Here is a 15,607-nt window from a genome sequence, read left to right as displayed (position 1 = left end):
AATTGATCATTGTCCAGCATATGCACTGCTTTGTTGAGTTGTCCTATTCTCCACCGTTCTTCTCTGCGTATAATTTTTACTTCGTCCCATAAAGGTAGATGATTTCTCTTTTCCCTGCACATGTGGTCAGCCATACCCAATTTTTCAATCTCTTCGTGTATCAAGACTTTTCAAGATTCTTCTAACCTTACTTTTACTTTGTGATATGTCTTACTTTTGTATAGTTTTCTACATTCACATTGCATCTTGTTTTTTTGTTTTGTAGGGGGCTTGGCTCGCACAAAATGCTCCAGAGAATTAAGTGGCTTCTAAATACTGTCTTAATGTCATATAGCAGAAGATCGGAGATTACATCGACCGAAACATTATGAAAATAACATTAAAGATGAGAATAGTAGCCCGAAGAATCCAAATAATATGAATAATCAATCCTCATCTCAAAACCTTCAGAAACTGAATATATTACATAAAAACGAAACCACATGATTTAAAACTATGATACACTTTAATCATTTCAATATTTTATTAACTTGATTTTCCTGTTTCTTGTTTTCAGCAACGTCTACCATCAAATGGTTGTCTTTTTTATTTTCTAGTAGAAAAGATGAAAAAGACAAAAAAAATCAAAGATATGGACAATGAGAAACAAACATGGTTCTTTCTAATGGTTTCTCTTCTCCTAAAATGGAGACGAAAAACTAAAGAGTAATTAAATCCCCATTGACGCTAAATGACACATCCTTGTGAATAGCTTTATTAAATATTAAAAACGAAAAGAAGGGCGTTACCTGCCATCAACACAATGAAAGGAGGGTAGGAATCTGTTAGAGGACCTTCAATCTATATTCAAACTATCTCTCTTTATTTTATAATAGTTCTCAGTACTAGGCTTATGCTTGAGTTTTAGGTGCGTACAATCAAGGAGTTTGTCACGAGAATCACCAAAGCATCACTGAACCCTTACAATTTATGGCATCGGCAGCAGTGTTAAAATGGAAAATTTGATGACTTTATTGCAAACATCAAGCAAGAAAGGCCATTGTGATCCCCACTAATGACCGGTTGAATGGGAACATTCTGAGTTTTTCGGGGGGGTTTTTAGATCTAGCAGAATGGAAACCATATTGCATGTCACTAAGAAGGTTATTTTTGCTGAGGTGGTTGACTTCTCTTCTATTATTTAGTTATTAGTTAATTAAAAATTTTGTTTGTAATTAAAAGTTTTTATAAAAATATGTTTATGCTTCACCGTTTTTTCTATATTGTTTGTTTTTAGCATTAAAACAATAATTTGTATTCATATTGTTGTTTGTCAGAAAATCAGCAATACAATGTCGTCGAATCTAAGTCATATGTTCCGCCTCCCTTTTGCTGCCGGACGAGTATTTAGTGCGAGCATGCTTGATACACTGCTTTACCAGGTAAGTGAGACAGAACGTTGATTGAGAGTTATTGTATACGACGAAACTTTTTTTGTTGTTGATATTTCATGTTAAGCATTCGTATTTTATTTCTTAGCTATGTAGCAACATTTATTTTTTATCAACATTCAGTATTTTTTATGTAACAAAATTCAGTATTTTTTATGTAACAAAATTCAGTATTTTTTATGTAACAAAATTCAGTATTTTTTATGTAACAAAATTCAGTATTTTTTATGCAACAAAATTCAGTATTTTTTATGCAACAAAATTCAGTGTTTTTTATGTAGAGTCAACATTGTCTTCTCTTTTATCTATATAAATAAAATGAACTCATTTTTTCCCGTATGATGTTGACATTAATAGGATTAAAAATCAAGATATTTCATGCAAATATAATATGCACAAACGGTAGAACAATATCTGAGGTGTGTTATAGGCTTATTATTTCTCAAATTCCTCGATAATCTTAGATTTCTATACTTTTTCTGCTGAGAAGTCACGGCCAAAATCGGTTAAGATCAATGGAAGTGGTAAAATATTTTCTCTCTAATAAATTCCTCCTCCCCCTGCCACCACTTAACACCGTTTGGGGATCGTTCACAAGGAACAGTTGAGAAGAGAACACCGGTTTGGCTTCGTAGTTCTTTCATGTGAAGTTATTTAAAATCACTAAACTAAGCTGCAGTGCTCTGTGGCGTAGTGGTTAGCGTGCTGGACAATTCACATTATATTTTCACGTTCGCGCCGACCTACCGAAGTCGTTTTTTTTTTTGTTTTTTTTTCCTAAACAACTGGAATGGACTTTTCTTGGTGGCCGAACTGTTAATGTTGCAGATGTTTTTTGTTTTTTTTGTTTTTTTTCACACTTTATTTTCCTACTTTTACTCATGACTCCGGGTTTGATCCTTCCTACTTACCTACCATAACATTTTTTAAAACTCCCCCCCCCCCGCCCCGGAAACAAACACTCGGGCAACGCCGGGTACCCCCGCTAGTTGACAATAAATTGAAAAAATAGTATATCTACGATGAGATCAGTTAATAGCTCTAAAGTATCTTGGAATTGTCTCAGTTTCCATTCAGTTCGTCGGCTGCATTTCGTGGTGTAAGATTTAGGAATGAATCACATCACCTAGGGATTACTTTTTTGAAAAACGGTGAAACAACCAATGCTAATCAGTATTTTCCAGTCCAATTTATCATATAAACATAAGTCCATTATTATGAAGCGTTCAAAATACTGCTTCTATTTCTTTAACGAAAATGCTAAAGCTGTTGATATGAATTCTTAAAGACATCATCAGTAGATATATTATACGCATGCCATCAATGAATTGAAAGAAATTAAATTCCAAATTGAAAATTCAAAACTTAATAGATACTAACATGTCGCCACTTAAATTGGATGCACATCCAATAAATACAGTTAATATTTTTCTATTCTTTTCCACACGTGCTAAATTCCATGTTTGTAATGCAGTTTGTAAAAAAGGGCATATACCAATATAAATCGTAGAAATTACCTTAACAAAAAAGATGAAACTGTAAAATATGTTAGGCAAATATGAAAAAACCACCCAACATTTTATTTGTTTCCGGCGTTTGTTTATATTAGCAGAAAAGGATAAATATAAATAATAGTTTACTTGATCCTGCTTAAGTTTAGTCCGTACGTTACGTTTTGAAAAAAAAAAAAACAAATACATTTTTTGAAGACCAAACTGTTTCAAAAAAGACCAAATCCGAAAAATTTGGCTCTAAAAACTCCAATCTGACAACCCTGGACAAGAATGTGATGTAGCCTCGTTTTCGAATATGATTATAATAATATATGAACATTGTTGTAATGTTGCGAGAAAATAACTTGTTCAATTACAATTGATTGTCGGACGGACTTCCTCATCTTGGTTGTTATTGTCACAACGTTTCGGCCGTTTTGCCCTCCGGCCTTCGTCAGGTGTTTTGTATCGAACTGGGGAACCGTTTGTTAGGAGTCTCGAACCCAACACTTTATTATTATTACGGGGGTACCGTGTTCGGACTCCAGCTAGGCTTTGGGACATAGTTGCTGATTCTCTGTTTTGAATGTTACTTTTTCACTGCCTTCGTTCAGTGGGTCTCTCTGTTTATTATTTTTACTTTTGAATACTGTCCTGATGTTGTAGGGGGCACATATTCTTTGAATCTTTTCAAGAGCGAGTCAACACTCAGACGACACCTGGTACGAGTGAAGCCCCGCATGGATGAGAACATGACCAAAAACTGCATATACTCCATCCCATGCAGTTGCAGAAAGGTTTACAAGGGTGAAACATGCTGCCCCCTTAAAGTAAGGGTGGAAGAACACCGAAAAGCGGTAACTAAAGGAGAGACGGAAAAATCGGGTATAGCCAACCATGTCTGGATGGAGAGGGGGGGGACCATCGCCCCCTATGGGATGAAGTAAAAATAATAAACAGAGAGACCCACTGGAAAGTGAGAAAACTTAAAGAAACAGCTCACATGCTCGGACATAGCACCCTACTGAGCAAACCAAGCATAGAGCTGAATGCAATGTGGACACCTCTGATAGAGAGAGAAAACCTTGAATAACAACATAGGTTTAACATTAACAAAAACCAACTAAGAATTGTCCTAGTGACATATGGCCGAGTGGTCCTAGACGTTGTATCAAAGTTTACAGTTACCTAAAGGTGCTGAGTTCAATCCTGAACGAAGGCAGTGAAAAAGTAACATTCAAAACAGAGAATCAGCAACTATGTCCCAAAGCCTAGCTGGGGTCCGAACACTGTACCCCTGTAATAATAATAAAGGGTTGGGTTCGATACAAAACACCTGATGAAGGCCGGAGGGCAAAACGGCCGAAACGTTGTGACAATAACAACCAAGATGAGGAAGTCAGTCCGACAATCTCAATCAATGAAAACACCTCATCTCAAAAATACAGACAATTACTTCAATTACAATGTGCAGCAGTTCTTCCCTGAAGAAAGAAGTCAACAATACGTTACATAAAAAGAGGAACATTCAAAAAAAGAAAGAGCAAAATAAGAACATTGCAAAGAAGGAATAAATTAAAAATTATCTCTTACAATGTGATTTCATTATTTGTATTGAACTATGTAGCACAATATTACTTTCTGAGTATTTATTAGTACTTATTGGTTTATCTCATTTGAGACAATCTATATTTAAAATACAATAGACACTATTTTCATTAAAATTAATTAACTCATATTTGCTACATGTTATTGGTTTTTTCTGTCCAAAACACTATTTTTTTTTTGCGCTATCCAGAAAAATATCAGCTTTATCAAACCATATTTTTTTTTTTATTAAATACTTTTCTTAGTGGAATTTCCACAGGTTCTGCTAGGCTTTAATAATTTACATAGGCAAATTAAGATGCAATTATCTTAGTATAGAGAAAATATAGTATTAATTAATATTATATTAATTAACTACTATATTTTACTGTTTCCATTGTTTACTTTAATACGCATTCATTTTTTATTCTTAACTTATAGTTATTCACTCCAAACATCCAAGTAGCCCCCCCCACAGCAGCAATACGTTATAAACAGTAAACTACATGTCATATAAAAAAGTGATCAATATCCCACGAAATTAGAAATACAATTATTTGATGATTTTAAATGTCTGAAATCATGAACTGATTATTTATTTTAAATATTTTTTTAATACTGAAAAATTAATGCATTTTCTATTTGTACTTTTTTTGCTGCAGACATTTGAAAAGGGTTATTTGATTGCATTCGTTCGACTTTTATTGGGAATTGATTCTTCTGAAAATTCTGGCCATCTTTCAAGCGTGAGTTGATTTTATTCTCTCTATTTCTATATTTATATATTTTAACCCTCCCCAATATCCTTGGGGAGGGATACAAAATTTTATAATAGCCAAATATAGACTAAATGTGAACATAATAAATTAAAAAAGTTAAAGAATAACTATGTATCACCACGGCCACCGAGCCACAGTATCACTCCTCGGTCTACTATGAACCTTGATCAAATGATCAAGAATTACATTGAGGAAGGCGCTATGCAGATTCCTACATCAATGTTTGACTCAGGAAAACTAGTCTTTCGGTGTCTCAGAAACACGTCAAGTCGGGCATTCCCGTGCCTCTCTTACATAGATGCTGAACACAGATCTGTCTGCAAACCCAAGGTCTCTTCCTATCCCAAAGAACAGAGAACAGGAGGCGCTGGGGGGGGGGGTATTTTACAGGCAAAGGAAGTACAGCGTCAGTACAGGATGAGGAAATATGTAGGCGACACACACGTCTGCTCTACCCTTCAAGGAAAGTTTTCTTCAAAGCAAAGAGTTGCGTGGATATTGACGCTTCTTTTTGGTTATAGTCTGAAGGCCACTTAAGTATTTTTGTTTGAGTTTCATGTTCAACACAACAGCAACATCAAATGATTTTTAATCTTTTTTTTTTTATATTGTATCTTCAGGGATCCGGCAATCCAAATTTTTTTTTCAAAGAGAGATGAAGGATAACAACACGTGTAGAAACATGAAATTGTTTTAGGCATTATTCTTATGTAGATTTATTTGCTATTCCATCCATCAGTTGCTTATTTTAATTTTTTAACATTAATTTCTTAGTTCCACTTTTTAGAAAGACGAAAAATCATTCACTTTTTTTATTATCAGGAAACTAATCTTGAGCATTTCAGAAATGTTCGAACAATTTCTCCAAGGCTAAAATGAAATGACCGAAGTATTAGACACATTTGAGTTATATATGAAAACTAGCAGGGCTATTTGGCCTTACCCGGGGCATAAGCATAACATATTTCTATTAAATTTTCTATATTTTTATCTCTCTATCCATCAGCCTAAGAGCATTAACTCCTTGAAAAAAAAAAGTTACTTTCGTTTAGTATAAAATCATAAAAGTAAAAAACCTATTCCGACTACCTTGACAAAATCTGCATGTTTAGGGTAAAAAAATGGGTAATTTTTTCTAAATTTTGTATATTATTCATCCAGAGCAACCTCGATCAAGATTTTGTGGCAGTTTGTTCTATAATATTTTTTTCTTAACTTTTAACTTGACATGCAAACACACATACGCACAGACACCTGCCTTTTATATAATAGATAATTTTCTAAACATTAATATTTTCATCACTGGACTACAATGTTTTCTACTTAATTGCAGATGCGCATCCGCAAGAGTACCTTGGAAAAGGTGACTACATATGGTGAACTCTACAATCATCTTTGTGAAACAGTTGGAGAAATACCCATCGCAATCTATCGATCTGAACAAACCCTTGTCACAGGATTTGATCCTTCTGATATAAAAGAAGTAAGCAAACATAAGAACTTCTATATAAAGGTACTTGATGAAACTTTAAAGGTGAATTTTTGCCATTTCCACATTTATCCCCAGAATATGCAAGAGAAAACTACGCATTGGTATAAATACCATTTGTTCGCCAAAGAATCACAACTGCTGCTAATTATATTTATGATGTGTATGGTGAATAAAACCATTAATATTTTAAGATAAAATGTTTTGAGATTCGCATTCAAAGAAAAATAAGTGTTTAGTAAAACTAATTTGTTTTTTAATCAAGTATTAAGATGAAGAAAATAGTCCAAAACAAGTGGCTTTTGCACTGCTTAAGTTTCATTCAGTTGCTATAATTGGTTTGCAGAGTTTTTATATATTCTTCTTTGCTTCAATTGATTAGGAATTGGACCAAAATAATTTGCAACATTTGTTGTACCAAAATTTGGGTTTTTCTAATGTCATTTTGATAAAAATAATTCAGTATTAATAAACAAAAATATCTGACATGTACATCACGTGTTTGCTGATTGCATTTTCTTTTATTACTGATCAAACTATATTTTTAGTTGTCTTATGCATTTGTCTATTATATGCATAAAACTGTGAAAGTGGTTGTTACTCCATAATAATAGTGTAATAATATTTCGTATTACGATTAATATGTATATATCATTAGCCTATACGATGATAGACATGAGTCATAAGTAAATCAATATGATATTCTCTTGTTATTATATTTATTTGGAAATTTTATATATATATATATATATATATATATATATATATATATATATATATATATATATATATATATATATATATATATATATATATATATATATATATATATTAAAACTGCAATCATTTAAAGAAAAAAATTTTTTTTTAACTTTATTAAAATTGTGAAATGAAAATGCAGCCAAAAGTTCATCAGTGAATTCTTTTTCTGCTTCTTTTCTCTTGGCTTCTTTTAGATTGCTTTTCTTTCCTTTTTTTACCAAATGATAAAATACCAAATTAGCTTCAGCTTTTCACGCCTCCATCATTGCTATTTGCCACACAAAGCTATTTTATCTTGGTTATTTTTTGTTTTCTGTATTATTATGTGATCTATAATTGTTGAAGAGTAATTTAATTTGAAGAATAATTTAAACAATTTAATTTTGAAAAAAAAAATGTTTTTAGAAAATATATAAAAATGGTAAAGTAAATGCTTTATTTTTATACATTCAAGTACAATTTACCATTAAACAACAATTAAGTGAAATTCTAATGCATAGTTTAATTATTAAAACGTTAAATAATCAACTTATTTGTTCACTTCTTCAAAAACAATTACCATTCAAAATGTACAGTTTGATGTTATGCCTACAAATGGAAAAATGAAAAGAAATAATAATTGAAAAGAAAAATAAGAAAATGTATGAAATTTACTGTTGGAATTTCTTTCCCGGACATAAAAATGAAAAATGAAAATATCTTTTTGTTAGAAAAAGACACACATGCTGCATTATTATGGATGCCATCTGTATTCCATAATAATGAAAAAGTAATGTAAACAAAACAAAAAGAAAGTCTAAGAAATGGTGAAGTATTTATTTGAAACTTATTATGTTATACATGAATAATGAACTGAGCTTAATGTTGTTATTGATAATAAATGTATTTCAGAAAAAAATGGCATATATATATAGAAAATAGAAAATATTTACAAGTATGATGAGGTCAGTGTAATAGATATGGAAGATGGAGGAAGAGAAAGAGTGTTTAATTTATTTTACGACATATATATCCCTTGGACCATATATGGTATATGTAGTATATATGCATTAAATTATTTTTAAAATTGTATATTGTAGTGAGAAGAATAATGTATTCGAACAGTAGTACAAGATAATGTTGTTGTGCTTTGTCATTCTGGATCGAATTTGCATATAGTTGTTCGAAAAGCAAAACAACTACAATTTAAGCATCAGATGCCCTGACTTAGGAAATGTTGCATTGGCTTTGATGTGAATAAGTAGTAGTTTAAAAGAAAGTTTTTAAAAGTTTCAAAAGGTGTTTAGAGTTGCATTCCAATATCAAATTAGTTGTGTTCTGTGTAATAGTGACCGTGAATGTGTTTTGGACGGAAACAGGACAAAAATTATTTTAGTCTGTAGCTTATGAGGCAATTGTGTTCCCTGGTTATTGTAATTAGCCCGATATATATATATATATATATATATATATATATATATATATATATATATATATATATATATATATATATATATATATATATACTGCGTGTATTTAGGCAGCATTTTTTCATTCAGGCAGACCTTGTTAAAAACAATCAAAAGCTTCTGTTTAATGATACCTTTTTTATTTTTTCAATTTTTCGTATTATCTTTTTTGTATATACATCAAACATATGGATGTGTGGTCCAAATATTTTTCTTCTCGAAGTGTCTGCAGTTTTAACTTTTCATGAAATCGTCTTCACATCATCAGGAATGCGTGTTGGTTTAGGTGAGGAATTAAGAATTATAGGGAGATTTACTTAAATAGTAGTTAATGGGGTCATTGAACTGCTGACACCGGTGGAGGGGTTGGTGTGGTAGGAGGAAGTGAGGAGAGCCTGCCTGTTCTAGGGTCAGTGGTAGGGACAGGTAGATGTGGGGGAATTATGCGAAGCATTTGGTTGTATTGGTACTATTCTGAAATGTGACCTGATTTAGCCTAGGTTTTTGCATTTTGATATAAATAGCTTCTAAGATTTTGAGTTTTTTTACGTTCATTTCGTGGTGTAGTATTTTGGTGCTGTTAATCAGAATTTTTCTTAAATTTGAGGGGTGGGGGCAGTAATGTTCTTTATGTAAATGTTGGAACATGGCGCTAGATTCGACATTATGGCAGGTGAGGCAGCGTGATAATATTGTGGTCATATGTCCGACGTAACTATTAGTTTCATTGTTGTAATAGGAGTTACATTCTTCCAAGGGGATGACGTTGGTCCATTTTATTGGCTTGAGTGGAGGGGGGGATGTTTTTAATAACTAGGTCTTGGGTTTTAAATTTTTTATAATAAATGATAAATCTAATGTTATTGTTGTGTACAGGGGAGACGTATCTGTGGATGATGTTTTTTATAGGGATTTATTCTAACTTTAAACCCGGGTGCAATAGAATAGTTGATTATGTTGGAGTTATGGTGTTGGGGGGGGTGTTACCGTTAGCGGGAGTGTTGTTTAACTTTTGGAGCATGGAGTTCATGTGTTGATCAATGTAGAGAGGATGTAGTTTGGAGATCCTTTTCAATGTATTATTAAAACACAAGACAATATCTCGGTTTGATGTCGGTTGGTTCTCAATTAATATTCTAATCTTATAAGTTGTTGTTGGAGCATTGAATCGCCATGGGTGTTCTCTCCTTGCAGCCTTCGGTCTTCCCTTATGACAACTTTCTGTTCTTCCAAGTTTTCTTCTTCAAAGCTGTTGTTTTTACTTGACAAATTAGGCTGTTGTACTTATGTAAAAATTCAGTCAGCTTTCATCCCTGTCTATGTAGTTCCTCTTCCAGACTATCTAAGAAGTAAATTTGAATAAACTTTGCTGATCCATCTTCAAAAGACTCCCAATTTTGTGGCAAACCTAGCCTCGAATTCTAAAAGAAGGATTCCACCCATGTACCACAGCATTTTCGTGACCACATGAAGTCATTGCAACTTGCAACTGCATAGATTTTGCAGGAACTCTTTAGTGATGAGACCTTTGCCTAACAGCAAACCTTGCAACAATTAAAGCAGTGGTGGAAAGTTATCAAGCACAGCTTCACCAGAAGAAGAAGAACAACAACCAGGGGATTCTCTTTTAAATTTTACAACTGAGCGATGCTGACATACTTTGTCCATTTTTCCTATGTCAGCTGTAGTGAGAGTCATTTTTGTTGTAGAGCAATATATTTATATATATTTATATATTTCTATTGCAATTTTCTATTTCGTGTTGTCTCCAAGCAATCATGCGTTATCTAGCTGCCTCTTTTCTCTCATTTGCTCTCTCTTTGCAGCCTCTCGCTCATGCCCTTTCGCCTAGGCGAAAGATTCGTTTCATTTCTGATTCATTCTCTCGTCTTTGAGTTTCTCTCAACTCACCTTGTTTACGTCTTCTTTTTGTTTCCTCATTTCTTTCATTTGCTCGTCATATTGTTTCCCTTTCCCGATCATCTCTTTGCTTTTCTTGAATTTCTTCTTGTGATGAATTTAACTTTCTAGCAGCATGTCTAACTCTGTCAACTTTACGTTGGGTTGCTCTTTCCAAATTTGATAATCTTGCTCTCCTTTCTCTTTAACGTATTCTGTTGAGCTACAGACGTCTTTCTTACATGAAGCGTTTTCATTGGAGCGAATTGGAGCAACTCTATTAGCTCTAATCTTGCTAATCATTCTTCCTCAGATTCATTTCTCTTTCGTTTGGGTGGCATCTTTAGTGCGTATCTGAAGGGGGAAAGTATTATCTTATAATAATATATAATTCTGTCAAGAAAAAAGGATCCTTAAAGATCTGTTACATTGTTTTTGGCAGCGTTATTTTGGAAGGTCAAAGTAAAGAGATAAATAAATGCAATAAATTTTGGACTATGCTAGGGACCATTACCATGCCAAATTTCATCCAGATTAGTTGAGGGGATGGGGTTAGAGGAGAGTGATCTGATTCAAATTTACAAAGAAGTTAGCCAGCACCATAGTGCCGACCCCAGGATGGTGGCGAACTCTAACTTGATGTGCACCATTCCTAGTAGGTGGAGTTTATGAAGAGCCACACCAAATATGACCTTGACATTTGACCTTAACCATAAGAAATGGTGTGCATTATCCCTAGGTCGGAGACCATCATCATGTCAGGTTTGGGCATGATCAGTTCAGTGGTTTGGACTGTAGGAGAGTTGTACACACAGACACACAAACACTATTATTTGTATGTATATAGATCATAAATGTATATATACATTATATATATATATATATATATATTTATAATGTATATACATATATACACATTTATATTATATATATATATATATATACATTATATATATATATATATACACATATATGTTATATATACATACATACATTACATATATATACATATTATCTATCTCTCTCTCTCTCTCTCTCTCTATATATATATATATATAAAAGTGAAAGTGACTCTGTGTGTGTGTGTGTGTGTGTGTGTGTGTGTGTGTGTGTGTGTGTGTGTGTGTGTGTGTGTGTGTGTGTGTGTGTGTACATTTCCCTACGCAATAACTCTGTCAATTTTAGGCCTACAGATTCGAAATTTGATATACAGGGTACTGAGATTAGGGAAACTCGATGTGATCGGTTTTCGGACAGAAAGTTGGCGATTAAGGGGTCAAAGTGTAACGATTTGACCTTTGAACCCCTCCTACAATGTTGGGTCTAAACACATGAAATTTTAGATGATTTGATTTGAACCTCAAACAACAAACGTTAAGGGGTCATAATAGGGGTCAAAGTTAAAAAAATTGACCGCTTTTTTTTTTTTTGCTCAACATACACCTCCAAACACCCGGGCAACGCTGGTCTGAAATGCTAGTATATATATATATATATATATATATATATATATATATATATATATATATATATATATATATATATATATATGTTATCTATCTAAAAGGCAAAATTGAGAGGTTTACTATTTTTTTACAACTTTTTATATACTCCTCTGTGTCATGAGTAAGTTGCTGGAATCCATATTAAATAAAGAAGTAGTCAACCACCTCAGCAGAAAAAAACCTTCTTAGTGACATTCAAAATGGTTTCCGTTCTGCTAGATCTACAGCAGATGTGCTAACAGTTATATCTCATAGGATTAGTGAATCTCTCGACAAAGGCTTCCTTTCTAGGGCAATTCCTCTTGGCATATCAAAGGCCTTCGATAAGGTATGGCATAAGGGCCTACTTCACAAGATTTCCAGCTACGGTATAACTGGAAATGTTTTCTCTATTATTAAATCGTTTCTCTCTGATATGCTCAATAGTGGTTGATGGGCAGAAATCAGAGGCCCTGCAGTATTAATGCTGGAGTCCCTCAGGGGTCCATACTGGGCCCAACTCTCTTCCTGATCTACATCAATGATCTCCCAAAACACATACTAAAATATTTCGTTGACATCTATGCTGATGACACGACCATCTATGGCAACACATCAAAGGCCGTAAATGACAAAGTTCTCTCTGATTCTCTCTCCTCTGATCTCGAGCACGTGGTACAGTGGGGGAAGAGGTGGCTGGTTACTTTTAATGCATCTAAAACCAAGCTCCTATCTCTACATCATCAACGCTCTAATCCCCATCTGGCATCAATTGAAATTGATCGCTCTTGTCTTGGGGAGGCTCCATGTTTTGACAAGCTTCTAGGATTGACCTTTACTCCTGACCTGAAATTGAACACGTACATCAAGTCTGTTGCCAAGGTCACTGGAAAATGGTAGGATCCTTCTACCGCTTCAGAAGATATCTCACTGCTGATGCAATTCTCTATCTATATAAAGCCAAATACGTCCAAGAATGGAGTACTGCTGCCACATCTGGGCAGGAGCTGCTAAAAATAGCCTATCCTGCCTTGACAGAGTACAAAATAGACTTCGTGGCTTAGTGGGGGATGCCCTTTTCTCTACCCTGTGACCTCTCTCCCACAGAAGAGACGTTGCGAGCCTATCCTTGTTTTATCGTTATTTCCATGGCAAGTGCTCGTCTGAGCTCCAATCTCTGGTTCCCCTCCCTCGCCAATCGTTCATGAAAAACACCTGTCTAGCTGAAACCACTGTCAATAATTTTCCCCACTCTTTATCTGTGCCTAAATCAAAACGTAGATTCCATGAACAAAGCTTCTAAGAAGTTGCATGCCTGTGGAATTCTCTTCCGTTTGCCTGTTTCCCATCTGACTACAACTTGGATGTCTTCAAGTCCAACATAAACAAATTCCTGATGAATCGCTCCCTTAAGTAAGACACTTTATCAAATCTCCATTACTAATGATTACTACGATATTATCCCATTGATTACTGTATACGCAATCTTTATCCTCGAGTGACTTCCGGGCCTTGATAAGTGATGACTACCATGAAAAAAACAAACAAAAAACCCGAAATTGACATTTTATGTACTTTAAAATCTCCGTATGCGTGAATTGGAAGCCTTTAAATTGTCTACATGTAGGTGTGTGTGTGGGTGCATGTATGTACGTGTGTGTGACTTTGCACGTGTGTGCATGAGTTTAATAGTGCTTGTGCATGTGTGTGCCCCCGAGTTTCTGTGCGTGTTTGTGTTTATTTTGTGTGTGCCAGTGTGTGTTATCTCCTTATTTGTGATTTTAAAGCCTTTAAACTGTCTACTTCTTACTACTTTCGAAGTGTGTGCATGTACATAGGTGTGCATGACTTTGTGCATGTGTGTGCGTCTGTGCGTCTGTGTGTTTCTGCCTGTGTGTGTGTGTGTGCGCGTTTGTGTTTATTTTGTGTGTGTGTGTTTTTTTATGTCTACCTGTGTTCGTTTGTTTGTGTGTTTGTTGTTTCCGTGTGTTTTGCATGTGTGTGTTGGTGTTTTTTGTGTGTGCGTGTTTTTTGCGTGTGTGTGTATGCACTTGCTTGCATGTGTGCATGTGCGTGTTTGTGTTTTGTGTGTGTGTGTGTGTGTGTATGTGTGTGTGTGTGTTTTGTGCGTGCACATGTATTTTTTGGTGTGTGCTTCTATGTGTTTTTTGTGTGTGTACATGCATGTGTGTGTGCTTCTTTGTGTGTTTTTTGATGTGTGCTTCTGTATGTGTTATTTTCTGTGTGTGTGTGTTTTTTTTGGGCTTACATGCACAAAAACACACATGCACACACAAAAAGCACAAACACGCACGCACACATGCAAACGCGCAAATGTTTGTTTGAAATAGACATTTGTGAGGTCATTTGCAGGCGCAGCTCCCGTGGCTTGATGGGTAGACTGCCGACTATCAATGTGATCGTTCTATGCTAGCTGCACTGATGAGTTGTGGTACAACGAAACAGTACTGTATTTGGATGACTACATATATTTAACTCCCTCCTCTTTGGGTAGAGCACTGTCGTAAATAATCTCACCCGCTACTTAAATGGCTATAAATGTGAGGCCCGCTTTTTGTAAATAAAAGGACAAGCGGCTAGAGCACTATAAAAGTGGTGGACGAATTTTTTTTTTGTTTTGTTTTTTACATAAGAGTCACCACTTATCAAGGCCAGGAGATAACTCGAGGATAAGGGTTAATGTATGTACATTAGTCAATGGGATTATAGCGTAATAATCATAAGTAGTTGAAATTCTTTAAATTGGATTACTTAGGGGGACAGTTCATCAAGAACTTGTTTACATTGGACTTGAAGACAACTATATTGTAGTCAGCTGTAAAGCAAGCAAACGGAAGAGAGTTTCACAGGTGTGCACTTCTAAGAAAGAAACTTTGTTCATGGAATCTACGTTTAGGTTTAGGCACAGATAAAAAGTGGAGGAAATTATTGATAAAGCAGAGACAGGCTTACAATGTCTCTTCTGTGAGAAAGAGGTTGCAGGGAAGTGAAACTAAACTATGAAGTCTATATTGAACTTTGTCAAGGCAGAATAATCTGCTTCTAGCAACTCCTGTCCAGATGTCTCGAAGGATATGAAGTGATCTATACTTAAAGTTAACCATTCCATTAGATTTGATACTATAGAGGGCACATTATTTTTAAACATGGAATGCAAAGGTAGATCTGATATAAATGTATCCCAGTCGGCCATAGAGTATCGATAAACAGTACGA

General features: G+C 34.4%; 1 protein-coding gene across 20 annotated transcripts in view; it reads left to right on the top strand.

The window, feature by feature from the left end:
• LOC145293809 (potassium channel subfamily T member 2-like) overlaps positions 1–15,607 on the top strand; it is a 659,145-nt gene that overhangs the window by 617,424 nt on the left and 26,114 nt on the right. For 16 of the 20 annotated variants that reach the window (XM_080140398.1, XM_080140404.1, XM_080140403.1 and 13 more), the window contains 3 exons: positions 1,317–1,421; positions 5,173–5,256; positions 6,623–6,802. In XM_080140398.1, coding sequence (XP_079996524.1) covers positions 1,317–1,421; positions 5,173–5,256; positions 6,623–6,802 — 369 coding nt within the window. Of the gene's footprint in view, positions 1–265; positions 1,249–1,316; positions 1,422–5,172; positions 5,257–6,622; positions 6,803–15,607 lie in introns of those variants that run through there. The other 4 variants (XM_080140396.1, XM_080140409.1, XM_080140415.1 and 1 more) reach the window with 2 other exon arrangements.

The sequence above is a fragment of the Euprymna scolopes genome, chromosome 15, assembly GCF_053919585.1.
Source record: "Euprymna scolopes isolate OS-2025 chromosome 15, ASM5391958v1, whole genome shotgun sequence".
Taxonomy (NCBI): domain Eukaryota; kingdom Metazoa; phylum Mollusca; class Cephalopoda; order Sepiida; family Sepiolidae; genus Euprymna; species Euprymna scolopes.
Note: the sequence above shows the minus strand (reverse complement) of the source record. Positions and strands in the feature narration are given on the sequence as shown.